Source organism: Etheostoma cragini, chromosome 6, assembly GCF_013103735.1.
Source record: "Etheostoma cragini isolate CJK2018 chromosome 6, CSU_Ecrag_1.0, whole genome shotgun sequence".
In the NCBI taxonomy this organism is placed as follows: Eukaryota; Metazoa; Chordata; class Actinopteri; order Perciformes; family Percidae; genus Etheostoma; species Etheostoma cragini.
In genome coordinates, this window is record NC_048412.1 from 25,268,776 (window position 1) to 25,294,140 (window position 25,365).

Sequence of the window (25,365 nt, forward strand, 5' to 3'; positions counted from 1 at the left end):
AAATGATCCATAAAATATTGTTTATTCTTATCAATAGTTTCACCATAGCTACAGTGGGACTATTGAGCAATAGCTCTAAACTTATGTTAACTAAGTGTTATAGAGCTAATTAGCATGCTGGTCAACAAAAAGTAAAAGAAAGTTTGCATTTTAAATAAACAGAGTATATACATTACGAGGTGTGTGGATGTGTACACAAAAGATCTCTTTTTATATTATATTTATATATTTTTGCCAGAATAATTCAATACAGAAGATTCTCTTCTGGCCTATGAGCACTTTAATGGAGAAACACATTAGTACTGTGGGTCTATATGTCTGTATAAATGGCTGTATTTGAAAATAAAGGAAGACAAGGTCAAGGCCAAAAACAGCTTTGCAATAAGGTCCTTAAAATGAATCTCAACCTACTGATACTTTGTCAGGTCAAGGTTTGAAAAAACATGAAAACAAAAATCAGCATTATTGGATCACCATAGTGCTTTTACCTGAATCCTGGACAGATTTTGGGGATCTCACAGTCCCTCTCCTCCTCCAGCACCTCTGGACAGTCCTGTCCTCCGTTGGATGGCAGCTGGATGATAAGGCGTTTCCTTGATTGCTTACTCTTCACAGCGTTACCAGCTGAAGAGACACAGACAATTATTGAATTAAAATAAGAAACGTCTACATGGGAAAGTTATGAGAAACATGTCTTAAAGATAAGATAAGCTGCTCTGTTAATAGTCCTTGAATAATGGACTTGGAGACTACTAGTTCCAAATCTAATTGGACCGCTATCGTAGACAACGTGCACGTCTGATTACTTGGGATACCAAGCCAACAACGATGATGTAGAAAAATCCCATTAGACCTTGGTATTGACTCAGATTCAATTTATGGTGTTTGCATGTGTAGAGAGGCCCTCAAGTAGTTAATTAAGATGAAACAAGCCTTTGGATAGTCCTGAACCCTACTACTTCAAATCTTTGTATGTGGGTGGTGTGAAATCTGCACAAGGTGAAGATATCAATAGCATCAAATTAAGAATGCACAGCCAGTGGTGCTGAATGATAAGAGTGGAGAGATTTATGCCACCGTGTCACATGAAGCGGTCATCAAAATATGGATGGTAATGATTTTCAGATGTTAATCAATTTAATGGGTTTGCTTCTGCTCAACAGCTTGGACAATGGCTGCCTGACAGAGGTGACCTCATTGGAACAATGTTTTTCTTTCACAGCATGACAACAACAATAATAACAACTCGACGCAGGTTCTGACACTTGCTAGCCACGGGCGAGTTGGCTTGCCAGGCGCTGTTAAGGAGGTTGGCCCAAAGGTTGTCTTACATGCCAATCTGTCACTTTAATTATGTGTAACGAGACGTGAGTGCAAGTGTTTATGTGGTAGTTAATGTGTCTGGGTGTGTGCAGAGAATCCCACTTCTGTATATTTTCCAACCAGTCAATTTAAAGTTCCATCCATGTATACTTCTAGGTTGTGACAGTCATGGCAATACATGATTAAGTGATTATTGATGTTTATTATCATTTTATAGTTCACTTTTGTAGCCTGAAACTACAATACCAAAAATTGTGTAAGAATTCATTGCCAAAACACTATTTCCTAGATTAAGTAATGTAAAATTAACAAAGCCGGACTGAAAACGACATGAAATTAAACAATTGGTCAGTATATTTAAATAAGGCAACAACCATGCTTCATTTTCAATGATCTTTATGAGGTGGTATTAGTTCACATCAACATTGTCATCTCTCTTTTTAGACAATTCTTTTATTTTTTCAATGTACCTGGGTCACAAATAACAGGACACGCTGTCCAGTCGCTGAAAGGGGTCATGATACAGTCTTTCTTGCAGGGCAGCTGACATGGTCGTACCGTGCTGGGGCGAGGGCCGTCTGGACACCTAAGCAACAAAGACATGCACAGTGGGGCTCTAATGTAACACTGCAGAAAACTCTTTACACATTCGCCAAAACACAACAGTGAGTGGTACGAAACCTCAAAGGCACAACAAAACAGAATTATGTTGATATGCAGCAGTAGGTTGTTGCTCAGTGAGACACCCAGCCCTCAGAAAACACTGTTGTTACTATAGGCCATGACCCTATATATGACCCATGACAAAAACCTGTTCAGTAAAAGTATCAGGTTAGAAACCTAAAAGAGCTCTTTTTAAATCATCGGGTGCAAAACAGAACTGATTATGTTGGTCTCAAAATTGTCAAAGTACCAGATAAAATCTGATTTCTGGTTAATTTAAGCTGCAGTAGTTTTTCGTTTTCTGGTTTCATCCTCCAAAATCACAATCCTAGTGTAACAGGGAGATCCTGTAAAGTTGCTCTGCATGCCCAGATTAAATTCTGGTGTTGGTTGGCACTTCTACAGGAGGCAACAATTTGAGTTGTACTGTAGAGCAAGAGGTCCTGGTAACAGCAAGATTAACATTTAGTCAGAGGAAATGAACACAAGTGTTTGTGTAAGCCACCGCACACTGAGACTATATAGATATATGATCAAGCATCTTTTATTACTGTGATTTTATTATGTTGGTCAATTCTGGGAGAGGAATCCCTCCTGGCTCTTTCTGAGGTTGCTTCCATTTTTTTCTGTTAAAGGGTTTTTTGAGTTTTCTCTTATACAAATTGGGGGTTTAAAGGCAGAAAGTGTTCTTTTCTAATCAGACTGAATTTGTGCTATGTGATATTGGGATCAATAAAATGTAAACTTGACTATTAACACAGATAAGAGCAACATGTTTCAGTCAGCACTCACTGATACCTCTATTATAATAAAATATTAAGTATATTTTTAGTTTGTGGTCCTTACTACAAACATTTTTTCTGGCAAAAATCTTAACATTAAATGTGAAATTTTTCACAGCCTCCCCTAGCTGTAGATAGGTGGGCCAACGCGTTTTGTGTCTCAGTGCATGCATTGTTTTAGTTTGGTGCAACACCGGCAGCCACGCCGCCAGTTAGCTTAGTAAATGGAAATGTATTTTGCAGGTTAGCCTGTTGTGAGTAAATGGGTCAGATTGGCCCATTTGAACTTTGTTTTCTCATAGGCAGAGCAGGATCCCCCGGGGCTCGGTTACACTTATCACCATTTCTAGTCACTGGGGGGCCGTAGACAGGCTGAGGGAACGCATATTAATGTTAAAATCCTCATAAAGTGATGGGACCTTTAACATTAAGGCATGTAAACATGTTCTAGTACAAACATAAAATGCAAGTATAATCCTGAAAATGTGATATAGTAGTTGGCCTTTAAGGGTTTGGCACACCAACCATCTGGGTATTGCTTGAATACAGAATGTAATTATTCTAGGCACAATCTAGGGCAATAACAACTGATGAAAACCTACGTAATCACATCCAGTTTATGACTGATGCATGCCATCTGGCTCGAGGTGCTTGAAAGATATAGAGAAGAGTAGGTTGTAACCCCCAACAGAACAATGTAGTCGTCACAAGATATGTTGAGGAAGTCTACATGAGGATGTCTTACATTTATTTCTCTCTGCTGAGGAAACTGTAATACACAAGGGTAAAGCCAGTAGAGTAGCAGACCGGCCCTGAGGGCAGAAACTCCCTTGTTTTAACTGGATTCTGCTATCAGTGACTGATAATCCTTTTGATGGCACAGAAATAGGGGTCAAGCCGGGGGTTTTCCGACTAAGGGTTATGGTTAATCTTCAGATATTTAAACAACTAAGGTCCCACGTGCATACCACCAGGCAAAGATAAATAGACCAAGATAGACCCGCTGGAAGACATCTTGTAATCTGATCTCTGCAACCCTGCGTCTGCGGTCTTGCAGCGGGTTGTTGCCATTCTGTTTCCTCATCTGGCTGACACATTGATGATCTAGGTCAGGTTTAATGTTGCTAAGAATGAGCGTTCTCCTCTGGGCGTTCCATACTCGCTAGCATGGTGTTATCAGTGAAGCAAAAGGCAGCCTCACAGGGAAAATGTAATAATGCACCAGCGACACAAGGAGAGATTTATTTTTAATACCAATAGACAGAGCTAAATCCCTCTGAGTGGAACAAATCCTCTGGTGTCTTCATACAAGTAAATGGTCCTAAGAAAAAAAAAAAAGATGCCGAATGCAGCAGAGGGAGGACACATTAACATGTTTAGCCTTCAGCTGACGCACACGTCCGTAAAAGAAGTGAATGAACAAGTGTGTAGCTTGAGGCCACTTCAACAGGAGGTAAGGCTGTTGTGATCCAAACCATGAACCTGACACTGCAGAACAATCTCTACTAGTGTGCTAACCAGGTTTTTATCAATTTATATTTAAACCTATTTTAACTCTCGGTCTCTCGCGTCTGCAGTCTGTAGAGATCATGAAGTGCTTCATCAAGGAAAACCTGGCAATGCATGCAGCGAGAAGACAAAAATAAACACCACACAGAAATCTGCAAGATCTAAATACAATCAACGCGTAAAACAGATGGAAAAGCTATTTATTATAGCAAACCTAGAAGCAGGGGGCCGATATCAAACCTGCAGGGGCATGAACCAAATTAGTGTAAAGTGTCAGCAAAACACACAGAACTTTTCATTTTGGTTTGTCACAAGTTCATTCATTCCATTTAAATTCATATTTATCAGCCTCAAACTACTTTGTTTTGAGTTCCACGAGAGAGAGCAGAGTGCGTGAAGTAACTCTCCAAATACGTCTGCTGATGAATCATTAGCATATTGAAGAATTTTCAAGTTGAAATTAAGATGCAAATGGGATACCTTGAACAAATATCTCAACAATATTGCGGCTGAAGGTTCATGTCAAACAAATGCAGTGCAGAAGTTCTTCTATGCAACTGAACCCCAAAACTTATCTCCTGCAGAGTTTTGTTTTGTATTTAAAAGCAGCTCATAAATGCTTCTCAAAGAACTACAGATTTGCATTTCTTTTGCTTAGTGATTCTTGATTTCTTGAATATTCACTTCAGGCATAGAAACATTGCTCCAATTCAGGAGGGATTAGAGCACTGAATCAGTGCTATTAGACAATATGAGTCCAAGAGCTCTTTGACGAAGAGGGGATTACACCTTTAACCTTGTTATACTCCCTTGGATACTCATAAATGGCAATAATTCACCACTCATGTAAGATCTTAGGGCAATAAAACAATATTTCTGTTTGGATAAAACATCACAGTTAAAAACAAATACATCTGGACTTTTACTTTTGATCCAGACAGAACATGCTCTGAATACCAAACTCAACTTTAAGGGGTGAAAAGACCCATTTCTGAAGTGCAGATTGCTTGCCTTTTGTATTTCACCAATGCTCCCTCTCGCATACACACAAACACAAGCAAATGTTCTGGGGAGAATGACCTGACCAGAAAATCAATATCACTGATTTTTGGTTCAAATGCCTAAACAACTTCTGTTTGCTGAGAAGTGAGTTCCGGTTGTCAACTAAATCAATTAATTTATCTCTCAGTTATTTTCAATTAAGAAACACTGCAGAACTACTGCCACATCTTTCCTACAGCTTTAATAAATCCGCCCCAAAGTGTGTTTGGTCTCCTCGCATCTTGACTGCTGTAATGCACCAGATTCTTGTTTAAGCCAAGAAGCCGTAGCAAATGTACAATTAGGTCGAGATTCTAATTAAATTCCCATTTTACAACAATGGTGCATTTGTTACACTTGGTTCCTGTGATTCAATTTGAAATCCCTCTAATTACCACTCTATTTACTTAAACATTTTGGCTTCAACACATCATCAGTGAGTTGCTGATCCCATACAGATCCATGTGGCCTCTAGGCTCATGGGAACCAGGGCTCCTGGTTGTGCACTGCTCAAAGTTCTAGACCAAGCTTTTTCTTCCAGATTATGAAACAGTACCTCTGAGGGTCAGCAAACTCAATTAATTATTATAAAGCATTTTATTAATGCCTCCTTGTCCCAATTGGTTCTTGTTCTTAAAAATGCATTTAGTAAACTTGTTTTTTAAGTGCTATATAAATAAAGTTTTACTTATTTAGGCTACTTACTAAAGTAATGGCAATTAAATACACACAGCATGCATATTTGTTAATTCATATCTATGAAAAAAAGATTTTTGATCACTGGTTCAGGACTCTGTTCTGGCAAGGTTAAGAATCAGGGTCTGCGTTAGGCTGTACATGTTGTGCCTCTCTCTCTCTCTCAGGGCCGTATCTTGAACCCGGCGGAGCGCGGCGCATAGCCCGACAAAGTGTCTTTTAAGTTCTATTTTAAGACCAACGCAGTTAATTTGCTAGCTAGCGCCCACCTCATTTAAATAGCAAGAGCCCCTGCACCCATCTATGCCCATGGGTGTACTGGTCTTACAGGGAGGTGTGTTCAGGTGAATTCTTGGCGTATCGTGCGGCAGCGGGAAGTGAACGCATCATTGACAAACAAAAACCTGGTCTAAAGTCAATAACGCAGCATGTAATTGTTTTTACAGTGCATTAGAAAACTGTGCCTAGGCCTACGCACACACACACACACACACACACACACACACACACACACACACACACACACAGGGAAGTGCAGCAGCATGCACACATGCAAAAGATTACAAATAAAAATATTAAGATGCAAATCCGCCATCATAATAGTTATGCGCCAAGGTACTAATGTGACTGTCTTTTAAAGGGAAAGGGTAATTACACATGAATACGCCCAAAACACACCTTTGTATTAATGAAGACTGCAAGTTCAACCCCCAAACCCTTCTTTCTGCCGTCAAACTAGCAAAAGTGGATTTGGACATGCTCCTGCACCAGGCACTTCACGCTGTGCGCTTAGATCATTAAAATAGGGCCTTCTGTGTCAGTTTCCTTTAAACTGGAGACTCTAAACCAACCATAAGTGTGAATATGAAGTGTTTGTCTATGTGTTAGCCTGCTTACAGACTGGTATGAGCTGCATGCTGGAATTCGCACAAAGCCCAGGAGAGCCTAAATAAGATCAGTTGCTGCAAGGAAATGATTGGGTGGGTGGTAACTTCCCGTGGTCATATCAGACATCTAAATTTGGATTAGGGTGGATAAGGTGAACAGCGTTGGTTTTTTTTCTGTTAATTTAATGTCAAAATCCAAAGTGCTAGTCTCACTCTCTTTATTCTTTCCTACTGTATAATAACCCCCTTTGTATCCAACCTGTGTGTTTAAGTGCTTTACATATAGTGCTTTACAAATTGACTCATAGCAGGTTTCCCTCTACAGTGAACCAGCCCTCTAATTATATTGTAGCCCCACTAATGATGGGCTATCATCTAAATATAGATGATTAAAATTCAATTATGTTCCAGTTTTTGGACAGGTTGGCAAAACATAATACCAGCCAGAATACTAACAACACAATGCTTGGCTGGAAGACTCTGTCCATGGGGGTGTGAAAGCTAATTGTAATATAGTGATTGTTATGTTCACATTTTGTCGTTCCACTGTTTTCCTTCTTTATCCCTCCTGTTGTTATTCTGCTTCTAATATTATCTTTGCTTTGCTTGCTTTGAATTCTTTTTAATTTTATTAACAAGGCACTTTACAAGGTATCCTAGCCTAACGGCACCATTTTCTATCATAAGATTTCCTCTTTCGGCGGTTCACTTGTCGGTTTATCGCTGTGGAAATGTACCACACTGAAATGAATGAAGCCATCCAGTACTGGCATCTGGTTTAAACTCACTTGCTGGTTCCAGTCAGTGTCACAATCTCATAATGATCTTTAAATGTCATGATTTGTAGCGAGGCGAGGACATACACAACATGGGACTGGGAGCTTGTCCCAAAGCACAACATTAAGACGAGCAGTCAGGCTGATGCTTTTCCTTGCTGCCATTAGCGTGTTGAGTAATCTGTTCAGCGAGAAGCTGTTTTTGAAAAATGAGCAGATGGTTGAGCAGGATGAAGAGAGGAGATTCAAAGCTAAGAAGTGTCAGTAGTTTTAAGAGAGTGTACAGTACGCGTACACAGAACAAGGTCTGGTGGGAAAAGATAAGGCCTAATTAATTTCATTATCAAAATTATGGACTACAAAACAAGAACATCATTTGTTTAATTTAGCATAAAACAGTTGATGTTCTTCAATGGCCCTTTCAGTGGTGTCCCTGGCCTCCTTCTTGAGGGCTTTTAGCTATCTATTACAGTCAAAAACAGGGAGTAAACACAGCCTCCATTAGAAAACATGGCAGGGAGATGATTGACTGGGCTAATACAGCTACTGTCAAACATCACAACCATGACTCATTCAGATTCCTGTTTTTTTCTTTTCTTTTCTTTTTCTTTTTTACAAATTCCAAAGCATCAATGTGATTATACAAACACACATTTTGGTACCAGTCAGCACAGACTGTCAGAATCAATAAGCAGACGTTGTTGTTTTTTCCCCTCACACCACAACAGCTTTCTCGATGGGATGATAGCAGCCCAAGCCTGAGGCACTGACATATTTGTCTCTGTTGTGTGTCTCGTTTCTTTTGGGCTTTGACAGTTAGTGTTTGTTCATGTGTGTGTGCGTGTGACACGCACACTGAGAGGTTCACTGCCTCAGGCTGCAAGAGGAAGACAGCTCAGATCCATCGATGAATGAGACAGGGCACATCTGCATATGCAGGGTGCAGGCAGCCATGTTTGTTTGTTCTGCTGGGATCCCATGGGTGCACTGATCAAGACTACCTGCCAGTTGGTGCCAGATTAAGACATGCAGTGCAGGAAAAAAAGAAATAAACCCATTTCAAGGCATTTCTGTGTGCAGGCCAGGAGACAATGCCTCTGAGCAACAGATGGCCAAGAATCCAGAGCTGTTGCATTGCATGCTTTTATTTTGTCAAGAAAACTACAAATCAAGGGCTTAAAAGAACTAACAAGTGTTTCTTTACCGCCCCACTGTGGTCTGCCAAATCTACACGGGTGAAAAAAAGTAACAAATGCCTTCATGAAAGAATGACCACAACCTTTACTCAACAGTACAAGGTGACTTACGTGAATAAATGAGTGGAGAATAAATTCAGATGTATCCACACAGGGCATGAGGGGGGTCAGTAAATGGTTTGATGATTGATTCAGTATGAAACGCCGTAGTCTTCCCATTCACCAGATCTCATGGCAGTTGAACATCTATGGCACTCTTAAGAGCGAAGTGTAAGGCGACTCTCTCCCAATCCCTTCAGTAGAGTTACACAGTCGAGAATCTGGAGCACTGACGCTGTTCTGAAGGCTCGTGTTGAATACAAAAGAAATGTCTTACATGACTGGCTGACTCACAGAAGAGTGCAAACTAATTGAATGTTTGGGGGCTCCATTAATCTTTGCCGCAATTCGTTATATTATTCTTTTTTTCTTCTCTTGTTATCTTTTAAGGTTATTTGAGGCTATGATGTTTCGATCAGGGTGGGGATTCTTCATCTCTCTGTGCAGCACATCAGTTTCATGCTCTGTATTGGAACCATGTTTAATGCATCGTCCCTATCAAATTAAATGAAAGTAAGTGCAGTTTGTGTTTGGAACACGCTAACATTTTCTTGTTGGTTAAACACAAGGAAACAAACAGCAGTCTCCATTGTCCAAGTTCTAAGTTCTGTTCAACCATTTGACCATCCCAAACTTAGCACTTCCCTACTCAGACTTTGCCACTTTATAACACTGTCACCTGATCCTTTGGGGTACTTGGTAACAGTTTTATTAAAGTGGATACCAATAACGTTTATTTTTAACCCTCTAAATATTATAAATGTCCATCATATCCTTGTTGTTAGTGTCAACTTGTTCCTCTAAATCACTACAGTTTGTTTGTTGCTTGTTGTCATTATATTTTCAAACATGTTAAATAGGTTTTACTTTTATTTATTTATTAGACCAATGCTCATGCATGCTAAGTACAGATTATTTGGCCTCTTCAAGCTCTTTTAATCATCTCATGTTGATTTGAAAACTAGCTTATCAAAGTGCTGATTGCCAGACATCTTTTACAGCTGATAAATGCAGCTAATTGGCAATCAACCTAATAAGACCCATCTTGGTGGCAATGTTTGTCAATGTGAGTTGAAGAGTCAAAAGTAATTTTCACAGGGTGTTCAAATTAGTTTTTGCCCTGTGTGTGTGTGTGTGTGTGTGTGTGTGTGTGTGTGTGTGTGTGTGTGTGTGTGTTTGTGTGTGTGTGTGTGTGTATGTGTTAGCTGGGCAACAACCAAAACTTATTTGTGTTCATAGATAAAATAAACAAGCAAAGTTGTCCACACAGAGAGCTTCTTTCTGTTACAGTACAACGGAGGTCTAGATGCCGGTTTACAGCCTGTTAGTGGACCCCTTCTGGTGACAGTGGCTCTTAAGACTTTGAACTACATCTTTGAACAGTCAGAGTACATAGAAAGGGACACAAAAATGAGTCATAGCTGGGGTTGTTTCAGGGTTGTATACAGGCAGAGTCAGAATAGGAGATGATCTTCAGCACCACGGACAGCACCACTGGTCCATGAAGGTGAAAAGAAATCTCACAGTCTGTGGAGAGCAAGTAACTGTCATTCAATCCCACTGAAGGAACCTGAAGCATACCACCACTACACTACACCATTTAACTTAGTTGTGGTTTGGTTTATTCTTAATTACAAGACAATCTGAAACTGTGAACAAAATGTCTAATTGGGAATTTTATTTACAGAACACAAGTTTGATTGTTTTTTTAGAGGGGGAGCATCTTCCATAGTTACAGTGTTTACACTATTATATTCCCTCTTTGTGTCTCCACAATAAGTGTTTTCTTTTTGAGGCATGGCAAAGGGATAGTAACAGAGAGCAAGAAATTGGTACTAATAAGTAACTTATTATATAATAACTAACTGTAACTACAGACAGAAGGAACATTTAGAGCAACCACTATATATCACAAAATGACTACACATCAAAATGATGTGCTATAGTACAACTAGCAGGAGACAAGTTATAATTGAGGTAAGTTTGTGGTATCTCTTTTCGATGTAGTAGTTTTTAGTTGGTTCATATGCACTCGTCTTACTGCCGTCTCACCCATGGTCCCACCGCCGGCTGCTTGCAGAGACCAACGTTATTTTCACAGGTAAGAAGACGGCTCGTTTTGATGAACATGAGTTTGGAGCTCATCGTTAACCTTACTAAGTTAATAAAGATGCGTTGTTTGTGATTTAATAACATTTTGCCATAGAGTGATCCAAGAAGTTCAAATCTGTAAATGTCTTTCAACATTTTTAGCACGTTTATAAAACTGAGGGTAGTTATAAAACCAAGGGAATGGAGTTTAATCTGTGCTCGCGGTTTAGTTTTTTTTTTTTCTCAGCTGACCCCAGCTGAGAAAAAAAAAACAATGTACATATGGGCATGTAAGTATTGCTTAAAGATGGACTTGATTAACCTGATGAAGGTATCCTTTAATGCTGCAGTTTTCAAGTGGGGATTTGTCTACAACCTGTCTGATAGTCTGAGTCTTTGTGTTGTTCTAAATTGATTCATCTGTTACAAGTAAAAAATGAAACAGCAACATAAAAAAAACATAAAAGCTGTCCGATGGTAAAATGTCAAACGGCTCCTGGTATATTTCAAATAAAATGGGTGGCTGTCATTACCCCAAACCTCAAACCGACTCAACAACAAAACCACCTGCTGAGAGCCTGAATAGGTGCTTGATGGGAGTCCACTTTGGTAAAATATCTTCTGTTCACTCGTCAGTAGTGTGTTCTTTTCCCCTTGTTACAAATGTTACTTGATTATATAAAAAATATTGAACAGCCAAAACACAAAACATAATGGAGGGAAATCGACTGAAACCTCTTTTTGCCAGTTATTCAATGCCATTACCCGCTGGGCCTGGGTTTGTCTCCTGCTCGAAGCCTCGCCGCTGTGGATTTAAAAATGAAACACGGGCGATAACAGACATCCTGGACCTTGACCTCCTTTCTGCAGCCTGATAAGTGCAGCTGGGGCAGCTGCTCAGACAGCCACACTGAAACTCATCTTCATCATCTTCAGTTTATCACATGGTGCTCTCTATGAATCACATGTGACATGTACACAACACACCCCAACGCTTTAAATAACTTATGATCCTATCCTTTTCTCACTGATAACCACGCTGGGGAGGTGTAAGACAGGAGAAGGAAGAATCTGCTAGTCTTCAATTAGAGTGAGAAACTAAACATCTATTTTTTTAGGATTAAATCAATCTTCTTTTGTTCTCTTTTCTCTATATTATGACACGCGCAGATCTCCTCCTTTATCTTGTGTTGCCGAGGGAATCAGTCGAGCATGACTGACACAATGCTCGAGCCGAACTTCCTGGCAGACGCTAACTCGACAGCATATTTTGACTCCGCCTCATGCGGTGTGGTCATCAGAGCTAACCACAAACATCTCGTCTCTCATCCGCCTCATGATTAAATTGCCTTTAAGTATCAATCCCATTTAATTACTGTCATTATCATCAATGAGAAATTACCAGCGCCCAAAACGGCAGGGTTAATTAGGCTTTCAGGGACGGAGAGATTATTTATTTATCTGTGGTCGTCTGCGAAGGGGCGATATGAATTGGTAGTTAAATTCACGTGGAGTTTGCGCTGCTTACTGAACCCGCTCTGTCAGCGTCTTTTTTTTTTCTTGTCTGACTCACTTTACTCTCCTGCTGTCCCTTTCCTTCACAACACTGCTGCTTCTCTAACATCCTGACTTCTATTGTTTTTGTCTTATCTCACTTGGTTTCAGTATCACACGCACGCACACGCACGCACACGCACACACACACACACACACACACACACACACACACACACACACACACACTTCATGCACCATTCAGTTTTACCATGGACAGTTTACCACTGATGTGCTTTCAAATTAACAAACAAAAACGAATCAATATATTGTCTATTCACTAACAAATGCTCACAGATCACTGACCTCACATAGTAAAAAATATTTTTTTTGTCATTTTTGCTAGAAGAATGATTCAAACTCTTTTTCTGTGTTCATTGAGCAGCAACCCACAAATGATTTTACACACATCAGAAGACAACCGAAAGCGCTCCCTGTCCTCTGTTCTCTGAACGGCAGCTCTTGATTTAATTGATTCTTTTTTTTGATAAAGGTGGCCAAATCAGTGAAATTGGCTATTGTAGAGATTAGTTTGAAATGAAAACGCACCTGGCCTCCTCGTGAAACTTGATGCCGCATGATTGAAAACTACTGCTCAAAGCCAACGGCTTTTAGAGTAAGCAATTTTCATTTCAACACAATTCTCCGGGAGCTGATTTCACAGTTATAAACACATACAGACCAGCGAAGCAAGAAATAACCAGAAAGTCTAAATAAGACCGCTGCAGCAGTGTGTCATTGGAAAAATAAATAACAGACACCCATAAAAAAGTTTGAAAGAAGCAGGAAAACAGGAAAGAAATCTTACTTCTTGGGTGGCACCTGTCCTACGTTGACCCGGACACAGATGACCTTACGAGTTTGCATTCCCATGGAGCAGGGACCCTGGCCGTCACTGCTGGAGGTGTTGAGGGTCGAGGCAGAGGGGTCTTCAGCACAAGGACCCCAAGGCCCAGTCTGCCAATGGTAAACGGTACAGGCGTGTTCGTTACAGTTCCGTACCTCCTGGAGGACACTGCTGTTTGGGCACAGGGCTCCACCTGAGAAATATCAAAACACAGTGAAGATGGACTTTAAGCTGCACAATTAATATTTCAATTTTTTTAAATGGGTTGAAGACGACATGTAATCTGAAGGAGTAGCTTGTGTTGTCAAACCAAAGACTTATTACTAGACCCAGTTCCCGTCAACGTTACAGACCCTTTTAGCCTCCTTTGAGGCTAAAAGCAACTCCTGAGGGACATATCTTTTCAGATATGTCCCTCAGGAGTTGGTAGAGAACATAACAAGGCTTTTATATTATGCAATGTATGATACCAAAATGGGGCACAGTGGTAAGCACACTTGAGACATATTATGAGTCACAGCTATCTGCTATTTAGACTTGGGGCACATTTTCCTTTCCTGACACACACCAGGAGGGAGCTCTATTAAATCCAGCACACCTGACAATTATTGTTAACAGATTTTCTTTTCCCTAAAACTCCTGAATTTGGGAGACCCACTAAATGAAACCTACACTCACACCATATATGTGTCAAATCATTTGCAACTGTACATCAGGCTTGTATTCCTGTAAGTATTGTATTGTATTGTATTCCTGTATATTGTAAGGGGCGGCTGTGGCTCAGTGGTAGAGTGGTTGCCTGCCAATCGGAAGGTTTGTGGTTCGATCCCCGCCCCTGCAGTCATTGTCGAAGTGTCCTTGGGCAAGGCACTGAACCCCAAGTTGCCCCCGGTGCTGCGCATCGGAGTGTGAATGTGTGTGAATGTTTATCTGATGAGCAGGTGGCACCTTGTACGGCAGCCCCGGCCACAGTGTATGAATGTGTGTGAATGGTGAATGTTCCCTGTAGATGTAAAAGCGCTTTGAGCAGTTGTTAAGACTGGAAAAGCGCTATATAAATACAGCACATTTACATTTACATTTATTCAACCAAGTGGAAACAAGCCATGTACAGTAGTTTCCATCCCTGTCACACATATCTTATCTTTGATAAACAGAATATATCCAGCTGAATCTCTGAGACAGCCTTACAACTACAAGGAATTGACCTTTAGGTTTTGAACTTTGAAATGGGAGTTTTTTCCCAGAGTCTACACACTGATTTATCTGATACTGATGGATTGTATTTTGTCTCAGTGCATGCATTGTTTTAGTCTGGCGCAACACCGGCAGCGCCGCCGCTAGTTAGCTTAGCTTAGTGAATGGGATCCTATCTTGCCTATTAGCATTTTGTGAGTAAAAGTGAGTCTTCTTGTGGCCTGCATATTCACAACGAGTACAATTAGCAGTGCAGATTAAGACTAGACAATTTCCTATGCAGATATTGATTTGGAAATATATTGGTAGCACAGCCAAAGCACTGCTACGCAGGGGCAGAGATCACGCAGCACCTTAAACCCCCAACTTCCATCAATATACCCAGCATAAATAGCTGGCAATTTCTCCTACAGTAGACATTGAAGGGCAATGAACATGGCGGATTTTGTGAGAGACGAAGAGGATCACTTCTCAGGCAGTCAAGATCCAGAAGCATATCTCCCAGAGTTTTCAGAAGAGGAGCTGGATGCTTTGGAAATAGAACGAGAGGAGGAGGAGGTTGCAATCACTCAACAGCCCGAGGACGTGAGGCATCCTGCAGACTTTTACGGTGTGATAAAATCAACTGGGAAAACGCCGAATGGACCCAATAAACAGCTGTCCACAGAGTAAGTGATTACTGTAAACGTGACGCATGGTTATTTTATTGGATAGATCAACCCATGTTAGACCTGTACTCACACAGATTTGCTCTGTGATATCTTGATGTCTATCAATCTCTGCCTAGGAAATGATATAGTCTTAATCTGCACTGCTATTTGTATTCGTGAACACACAGGCCACAAGAAGTAATTAGGTTGTTTTTTTGTTGGCTCACTTTTACTCATAACATGCTAACATATGTTAACAAAGGGTTTCCTTCACTAAGCTAAGGTTACTAGTGGTGGCGCTGCCGCTGTTGGCCCACCTATCTACAGCTAGTGGAGACCATAGTTAGCCCTATTTCAATAAAAGGTGGTGTGTTCCTTTAACTGTAAAGGCTCAAGATAACCAAATGTTTACACTGTTACTTTATGATCATTCATTTAAAAATTGTATTGTTACTTCTTCATCCCAGTTTTTTGTGTATGTTTTATTGCAATATTTTATTAGTGGCACCATCAATCCTCTTATTCTATTGCCTAATGTCTTTGGGGTATTGTAAGTGCTTGTTTTGTATGTGCAATACATATTAATAACGCCAATTCCCAGCAACCTCAACTCAAGAAAACCATGGCAACTTTGCAGGGGTGAGCAGAATGGGTGATTTCAATACTCTGAATAAGGACACCTTCCCCACAAGAGTTGTTTTTTACCTTCTGTATCTTATGTTGCCAACTATAAATACAACCAGTGTGTAGGTACCTATAAATGCACATGTGTATTGCACTTTCAACCAATATAACTACATTTTTAAAGGCTGCTACATGTAATCTTTAACAAATGTTTATGCCATTAATTTAGTGAGGCAGTCAGGCTTCCAAACTGTTTTTTTAACATTGTGGTGACACTGAGTTAGAATTTAAGGGAAAACCAGAGAAGTACAATGAATGGACCTTTTTCACAACAGACATAATTACATGTCATAGTAGGGAAAGCACAGGTGTATTCAAAACCCCTAATAATGGCTGCATTCCACTTAGGAGAGGTCCTGGTAGTCCTTGGTCACTAAAATAGTTTACTGGGACACTTGATGGAATTGAGCCATAGTTTTTTTTTTGCTTTTCCTACTATAACAAGTCAAAATGGCTGCTGTGAAAAAGGTCCATTTAATTTTTTATCTTAGTTTATTGTGCATATTGGTAAAACAAAACTCAATTAAATTACATACTTATATATGTTTACATACTGTATGATGGAGCTTTCTTTTCTGGTGAATATTTATTAATAACTGCGAGTCACAGGTCAGATTTTCTGTGCACTACTTTAGAGTGTACAAACTCCATCTAATGTTTTTCCCTTTCCCTCTTTTTGTGCCAGTCACATTTCTCTTGTGAGACAGCAGTCAGTTGTTGGGTCGATGGAGCACTCTCCGGTTTAGAGTAACTGCAGACACTTAGAGACTTCAGCAAAGATTGAGAGGCATTGGCAGGACTGTGAGTCCTCCAAAAGTGTATTTCGCAGCCGGCATTGACAGAGAGCCAGCTCCATAATGAGCCGGGGTGTGCAGTTGGGTCTGAATCACAGACTGCCAACTCAGACAAATCTCAACCTGATGGTTACTGAGCATGACTACCGTTCTGCTGACTGCACCAACTGATTAACAATGATGGCAATGCTCGTCCCAACACAAGCATGACATGGTGCCTCAAATGAGCATGAGCTGTTGCTTAACAATGACCTAGAAAAGCTGTGTGTTGGACGATGGGGAAAATATAAAGCTGCTTGTAGAAAACATAAACCATTTAGCAAACAAAGACTGCATATATGCCAGTTATTCATGTGCACAGGATAAATTACAGTTTGCTGACTCATTCACAAAGAGCTTGAGCATTTCTCACAGAGCATGCATCTTGAAACATTAAGAGGCACATGGGCTGCATAAAGTCCATTAATAATAACAGTAAATTAGATGTAGGCAGTTATGCTAAAAAGGGCATTAATTAAGCTTATCACTCTATTAATTAGCACATAACTCTATGCCAACATATTGAGGGTTACTTATTAATATAAACCCCGTATCTTAAAGCTTTGAGTAGTTCCTGACGTTTTAACACTGATTGTTCTTCAATAATATGCAACACAAGAGCTGCAAAATCTAATCAGATAATCTCCTCTGTAGGGGCAACCTGTGGTGGAGAGACAAAGCTTCTTTCAGGTTTTGTTCTTGAGTGCGTGTGTGTGTGTGAGTATGTCATTAAAATGTGTCTGAACAAACAGCAGGATACCGTTTAATATACTTACCTTTGCATTTCTCAACCATTCTAAAGCTACTACAACAATAGCTACTATTTTTCTAGTCTAACATCAAAGATTTACCAAAAAGTTCCGGAAACTGTGGCACCTGTGAAAGACCTTTGATAAATAGAGATAGAAAATGTGACAATTTGACAGGCAAGACATGCAGTACATGAAGTAGTAATACTACTGCAGAACAACAGAAAAACAACTAAAACATTCAGGCTATTTCACACATTGCCAGCAAGCCCTGACTGTATTACAACAGGCTGAATAAAGTCTTAATCAGTAATAAGTCACCCTAAAGCTGTTATGATAATGGCGTTTTAAAAACGGAATACAAGCTAACAATTTATATTTTGCTACGTGTAGACACACAGCTAGAGGTTTAAAACAGCTACTAGTAAACTTTAATTACAACTGTTACCCTCCATCACTGTGATCCATGCCACAACCATTGCAGTGACTGTGAGGAAAACAAACACACACACACACACACACACACACACACATACGCACACACCGAGATAAGACGCAGGAAAATGTTTGGAGACATGACAAAAAGAAGACCGAGAGACGCATAAGGAGATTTAAACCAAAGAGCACACGCATATGCAAAGAAATGATCTTGGAAATAGATTAAAAAAAAGTGTCAGGCGAGAAGACGGACCAAAAGAAATAATCACCAGGACTGATAAGCAGACTGTTTGAGATAAGGACAAATGCACATTCAGACACGTGTGAAATGCAGACGTTCAGTGACTGACAGCAAAGGACGACTTGAAAGGCCATGACTAAGCCAATATCTTGGCCTCATCTGCATATATTTCCATACACAACGGTGCAGAAGACTGAAGTCTACAGGTGAGACTCACCTTCCCCGGCGTTGTAGGCCAGAATGGAACGTGTCCTCATCTGCTTCCCCTCGATGGTCTTACTGGAGCAGGTCTGTGAGCAAGTAGACCAGGCTGTCCAATCACTGAGCACGCAGTCCCTTGAGCAAGGCACTTCACACGGCACAGGCTCTGGAGCTGGGTAAGACGTGCAGAGATTCCTGTCCACCTCCTCTCCTGGAGGAAATAGTGATGGTAAGTATTACATTTGGGAGGAAGGAAAGTAGGACAGAGTAAAGTAAATACATCCATGTTGTCAGTTTAGATTTTATAACGTACTAATAAGAAAGTAACAATGGGGTGTTACATAAGAATGGGGTTTAACTTTTGTAAGAAGGTCACCATGAGATAAACATGATGGGGTAACAATACTTTAATCTGCTCACAATAACAAGGATATATTGGAGTAATATTGGGGGCAATACTGATGTATAATCTTAGCATAATCTTAATTAATGTAATGAATAGATTACAGTACTATGTTAATTTAAGTAAAGTTATATTATAGCCTTTTGCAAAAGGTCCCATAATCTCATTTTCTGTTTCCTATGTATTTGTAGTATCTACTATTTAATTCAATTAGATTTTATTTAGAGTATCAAATCATAACAAGAGTTATTTCAAGAAACTTTACAGACAGAGTAAGTCTAGACCACACTATCATTTACAAAGACTTCTTCTCTTGCTATCTTTCTGAATATATCTGTATAAAACCCTCTGTCTGAAACCCTCCGTTTTAGCGCCTATCTCTTTAAGTCCACCTCCCTGAAAAAGCATTTTGACACTTTCACAAATAGAACCACAACCTGCTTTATGATAAAAACAAATCACACGTTTAACAATATGGGACCTTTAATACTAACGGGGTTTCAGGAAATCAACACCAGTAATCATAAAAATGAAATGGTGAAAATGAGGCAGCCAATATTAAGGGTTAGCACATGGAAACTAACATCTGTGTTTCTGGGCCCAAAGGCTTTGGTTAAAAGTAAAAACAGTTGGTTTGGCAATTCTAAACTTGGTTTATTGGTTATTTATTTGTAAATTCCAGATGTGTTTCAAGGTAAACTGTATTACTAAGAAACTACAATCTGTGTTTTCAAGTAATGACTCTGTAATGTTTATGTTGAAAGCCAAAACAGGTGGTTTTCTTTGTGCATTTGATTAATGGTTGTTACTTTCTAAAATTCCATATGTGAGTATGGATAAATGTTGCAACTCACAAACAACCATCTGTGTTTCTATGCATTAAATCACAGTATTTTCAGAAGAAAGTTGATAGCAGAACATAAAAACTAGAATGATTATTTTGCAAACGAGAGAAGGGGCATTTGTTTTTTTTGTAAATTACTGATCACATCAGGGAATGGTGTTGATAAATGTACTGCACTGACATTAGCCCATTTACTGTGTATTACTCTTTTATTAAAAAATTAAACCCTAATATTACCAAGAAACCCTCATAAATGTCACCTCTGTAACAACAACATTTCAGCTTATTACCTTTGTTTGTGTTACCAAACTGCTATCATATTAATGTAAAGAGCTATTTTTCTTATTATTATATTGGTTTATGTAACCAAATTAAATTCTGGGGTCTTCCACAAACTGTTTGTGCGCATGTTTTTGCCCCCATTTGCACATTTGTGACTGAATTAAATCCAAAGCCAAAAGAGAAGAACAGAAAATGGTGCTAAGGAGAAAACATTCGCCTCAGCTTGCTTTTACTTGCCAGTTGAGGATAGCCTGGGTGTTAACTTTTTTTTATTTATACTAAACTTGAGGGCTCAAAGATCTATTGCAAGAATTAGATTATCACCTTCAAATTAGACTTGACAGAGATGGTTGGAGCAGCTGGGAAAATGAACAGCTGTGTGTCTTAATTGATGGCGCAATGTCAAGCACACAGCCCATTTTGGATTGTAGAGACGTGCTTGTTTTCTTAAGACGTCTGTCCCTTAGACAACTTGGGAAGTCTATTCTCTAAACTGGCATCAACTATCAACTTGGCATTCTTAGACAGACTCATGTAGCTAATTTATGAAGTAGAAGGAAATCTGCCGAGATGAAGGGAAGATTTGAAACACATGGTAAAAGCAAAACACAAACTGTTTCCTAAACAGCAGCAAGACTGGAATCAGTGCAGAAAATGATGTACTTATCGTTCCAGGGATGTGACTATCTGTTCTTTTGACATTGTTTGATATAAAGCAATCTTGAATTATGCCCGGTTTACAAACATGGCCATGGACTGTGGAGTTTACCAACATCTCATTCAAAGATTTATAGGTAACATTAACAAAGTTTATTAAGTAATAAAGCCAGACAGTTGTTATATTGCTGCATGTCTATCAAAATCTCCAGGCTGTTAAGTTGCCTAATGAAGCTTTACATCCAAACTTAACTGGGTAAAACCTTATTTGCAAATAATATTTAATCACAGACTTGCGTCAATGAACCTGTGAAGCATCATCAATCTAAACTAAGCCCCACAAATAGCCAACGGCAATCTAACCACTTCTCTTACCATTTCTGATAAATACTGAATGTACACATGCTGTGGGTCACCACATAAATAATTGAAAACATTTCATTTATATTTTCCTCATTGACATGACAGTATAATTATGAACCTTTTTATGGATTATCTGTATATTATATATTCATAATGATGCACTCTCGACCATAGACAATCTCTAAACTAAAGCGCGATAGGACATGGAAAGAGCAAACTCAAATGGGATTTACACATTTTTACACTGTTGTCCATGTTTTAATAATGAGCTCCTAACATCAGCCATGAGTGGATTATATTAACCCAAATACTCCTTAATGTTTCTTTATGTGCTGCCATGAACCAAGCGGACAATATTTTCTCCTACCGATGCACACACCCAGAAAATGTAAACCTTTCAGTGGTTGAATTGAAATTTCAAGCAGAGGAGAATCGCCTGAGCTTCAAAAGTCAGAGTGGGCCTGACTTCTGCATTAAGATGTCACTTTGACAGATATGCAGTGAACCAATCATGAATAAACTCAGAAAGCATGAAAATAAGAAGTGACAAGGGACCCCAGCAGTTTTCAGGCTCACACAGAGAAAACATGAATGAGCAGAACACCCACTATGAGGGGAATGAGAGGAAGACCTCCATGCTTAGTGTCGCAGAGAAGAAACAGCTCGCTGCCTAAGTGGGCAGGCAGTCAGCATGGGGAATATCAATAGCCAGTTTCAATAACATTTGTATCGACCTTCGCCTGTTGTCTGGAGCCTGGCTGTGTGGCCTTTTCTTTTATGACTGGGACATAATAAAAAAATAAATATACAGCTGACATTGCACTGAAAACTCTCTGAGGCGAAAAGTGGACTGAAATTCCAAACAAAACAAATCAATTTTCATCAGATGAGGGAGTGAAGGTGAAGGTGGCGGAGATCAATCAACCAAAGTAAGAGGGAAAAGAACAGGGCAGCGTCTCTGTTAGTGCTGCAGTACAGGTGCAGTAACCACTGGACCATCTTCACCGAGTACCTGCTGTTGATGCAAGAACTGTGATTTGTGGGAGACATTAGAAGGACAAATCGAGTTTTCTAGTTGGAAAAACATGAACAAAGTCACGGTGAAGGATCATAAAATAAGGATTTACTGAGTACATTTGGGACTGAATTTGATTCCTTGAGCTGTAGCACGTTCTAACTTTACATGCTAAATAAATAAAAAATGCAATCTGTACCTTGCCAGAAAAATAAAAATCAATAATATGTTGTACCTTATTTTGTTGTACATTTGTTCACAACCTGAGGGCAAAAGGGAAGCCTGGAAAGCATCTCTGCATCGCCACCCCTTTTATTAAAGATTTACAGTCATAAAGAGTAGCAGTAAAAATCAGTAGCAGCAAAGGGCACAAGATACTCCAAGACCCATTGCCACAGAGGATTGATTTGATTTAGCGAGAGTAAGGTTTAATTGTGCATGCAGAGAGGAAGACTGTAATGAGAGAGACAGCGGGAGAGAGGTGGCAACGCTGAATCAGGCAGGCGTTAAAGAAGAGGGGGTTTAACAGGGAGAGAGGGGAGGAGAACTGCAGGGAGAAGAGTCTGTAGAGAACTCCTCACAAAGTTGAGGAATGGAGTTGAGTCATGGAAATCTCCTCACGTACAAAGTGTAACGCGAGGGTTGGAGGGTCAGTGGAGAGGTGAACTTGAAAAATGTATAGTGTTTCACACAAGGTCAGTCCTGCACTTCTTATTGCAAATGGAGGTGGGTCAAAAGCAAAACGCTCTCTAAGGAGGAGCAAGCAGCAAGTAGGAATTTGCCATCAAATACTGTCTCAACATGAACATTATGCTTAATTTTAACAAATAAAACACAAGGAAATTTATGTGGAAAGGCACTCAGCTGCAACTTAAGTCTACTCTATGAGAAGGAAAGAGGATGGTGGCCTCTCAGTTCTCAACTTCAAACATGATTTTTAATCCTTCATATTGAGGCCCCTCCTCACTTGGTTTAACCCAGCCGTGTCTGTCTGCTGGCGTACCTTAGAAGGTGCTATCACAGAGCCTCGGTCACTCCAAGATTTTCTCTTTGCCAATGTTTCTAACAAACATTAGACTTGCAACACTGTTGCATCTAAAATCTCTACCTTGATGTTACTGTCAATGTTTTGATTCTGAAGGACCTTTCCGCTTTCTAGAACTCAAACGTGCTGTATTTTACAGAAAAAAATGAGTGTGCATCCATGGAGCGCCAGGAAAGATCCTGGACACTTGGCGCAACATCCCTGACTCTTTGAGGTAAAGGCTGCAGCTTTGTGGTACAGCCTTTACCTCAACCTGCCCATGGGATTGGTCCCTTGTGTCTGCCTGTGTGTCGGTTTCTGCATGTGTTATGTCTTCCTCCCTTTCAGCTATCCTGTGTTTTTTGGCTCTTGGACAAGTTCCAATGTCTTGTGTATTACAGTGTTTTTAATTGTTTGTATATGTTAATTTCTGAATATATATACATTTTTTTAAATAATCACGAAAAAACACCCAAATGAAACATCAGATTCATTCTGTAAAACTTGTATTGTACTTGAACCAAGACTGAATTCTCCCATCTTCTCACCATTGCTGTTGACACACTGGACCTGTGCGAGCTGAGTGCCAGGGCCACATGGCTTCTCATCGTCAGGAACACACTGATCCAGGTTGACCAGTTGCCAATTGTAACAAGTGGGCTCGTCACACGGCACCGCCTCCACCAGATGCGGGCAGTTTCCAAGCCCTCCTGTGGGCTCGTTGGTTACCTGCCGTCTTCTCAGTTTGAAACCTGCAGCGCAGCACAGGGTATAAACAGTCATCCACAAACTGTTTGACATTTAGAAACACAATAACTCTACCAACAATATAATTACAGAACACTTTCTCTCAACAAGAGTAATTTACACAACAAGTCCTTTATACTTCTTTGCATATCAGAAGAACGGTTTGTACTTGTTACTCCTCTACATATATATGACAGCTTTAGCTGTTACTTTTGAGACACAAAACAACTGTGCCAAGTTGGGGTTTATTGTCACATGTTTACAGCAAAATCCAAACTTAGAAAAAAATTCTTAATTTAAATGTGTGTAGCAGAACATTGTTATTCATTATACTCTACCCTGCTTCTCTCATGAGCCCTCTGATTTATCTTGTGACCCTTTGAAGGGGCACAACACCTACACTACCGGTCAAAAGTTTGGGGTCACTTACAAATTTCCATTTCCCTTTATTATAGACAGGATACCAGCTGATCTGGGTGGGTAGCTGATCTTTAATGCAATATCTACATTTCCCATTATAAGCAACCATTCATCCAATGTTCCAAATGCTCATTTTGTTTACAAATCTGATATTATTTAAAAAAACTAACTAAGAAAACATTAAACAACCCTTTTGCAATTATGTAAGCACATAATGTAATCTGGAAACTGCTGCCCTGGTTAAAAAAAACAAGGCAACTGATCTCAGCTGGGATTCTGTCTATAATGGAGTCCAATGGAAATTTGTGAGTGACTCCAAACTTTTGACCGGTAGTGTAGGTTGGGTACAGTAGCCTATATAAAATACCCGTAAACCACGCCCTCTTTGTCCCTCCCCTCAAGCCCTCCAAATTTTATTTTCAATAGCACAGGTTACTGTCACTGTTTTTGCTACTTTTTCTGCAGAATAAGTACTTCTAATTTTACTTTAAGTACAGAGTTTGAATCCAGGTCCTTTTCTTTGTAATAGGGATTCTGAAACTGTGGTATTGGTGCTTTGACCTAAGTAAAGGATCTGAGTACTACTTCCACCACTGATAGATGTTGAGGATAAGTTTGGTTTGATGGCTGACTTTTTGAGACAGCTAATTAATACTCATGAGAATATGAAAAAAATGGACAGAGCTCCAGGCTGCCAGAAATCAATCCCTGACCGTCTAGTTCTAGTATGAAGTTTTTAACTTCTATTAATGTCACAGTAGAACAGTCAACATATTATTATTACAAGCTTCAGTGAACACAAAGTGGATCACTTATTGCCCTTTCACATATATCGCATTCAATTTATGTGTAAGTTTGCAAGAACATTCCTAAACTATGAATCCACTACTGATAAAAGGTACATTTTATATTTAAAATATATTAATAATGTGGCTGCAACACCACCCAAAGCAACAGTATGTTTCCTGTGTATTTTTAACAAGATGACCTGCTATTAATAGAGACATTCCATCATTAATTATTCAGTGTTATTCTCTGAAAGCTATTCAGTAGGGTTAAAGCTAGTGGTACGACTTAAAAATATTAAAGATTACAGCTTTCTGAATGCTTTCCGACTCAACAATCATGTTTACAAACTAATATAAAGAGCATA

General features: G+C 39.6%; 1 protein-coding gene across 8 annotated transcripts in view; it reads right to left on the reverse strand.

Annotated features, from left to right (window-relative positions):
• The window catches only part of LOC117945826 (thrombospondin type-1 domain-containing protein 7A), a 143,358-nt gene that overhangs the window by 55,352 nt on the left and 62,641 nt on the right, over window positions 1-25,365 (reverse strand). For 5 of the 8 annotated variants that reach the window (XR_004656907.1, XR_004656906.1, XR_004656905.1 and 2 more), the window contains 7 exons: window positions 23,594-23,797; window positions 18,474-18,668; window positions 18,026-18,064; window positions 17,680-17,715; window positions 13,426-13,657; window positions 1,794-1,909; window positions 489-624 (listed from right to left, as the gene is read on the reverse strand). Coding sequence is in view for 3 of the 8 variants with exons in the window: in XM_034873533.1 (XP_034729424.1) it covers window positions 489-624; window positions 1,794-1,909; window positions 13,426-13,657; window positions 17,680-17,715; window positions 18,026-18,064; window positions 18,474-18,668; window positions 23,594-23,797 (958 nt within the window). In the remaining 5 variants the exon portion in view is untranslated. The remainder of the gene's footprint in view (window positions 1-488; window positions 625-1,793; window positions 1,910-13,425; window positions 13,658-17,679; window positions 17,716-18,025; window positions 18,065-18,473; window positions 18,669-23,593; window positions 23,798-25,365) is intronic. The other 3 variants (XR_004656909.1, XR_004656908.1, XM_034873534.1) reach the window with 1 other exon arrangement.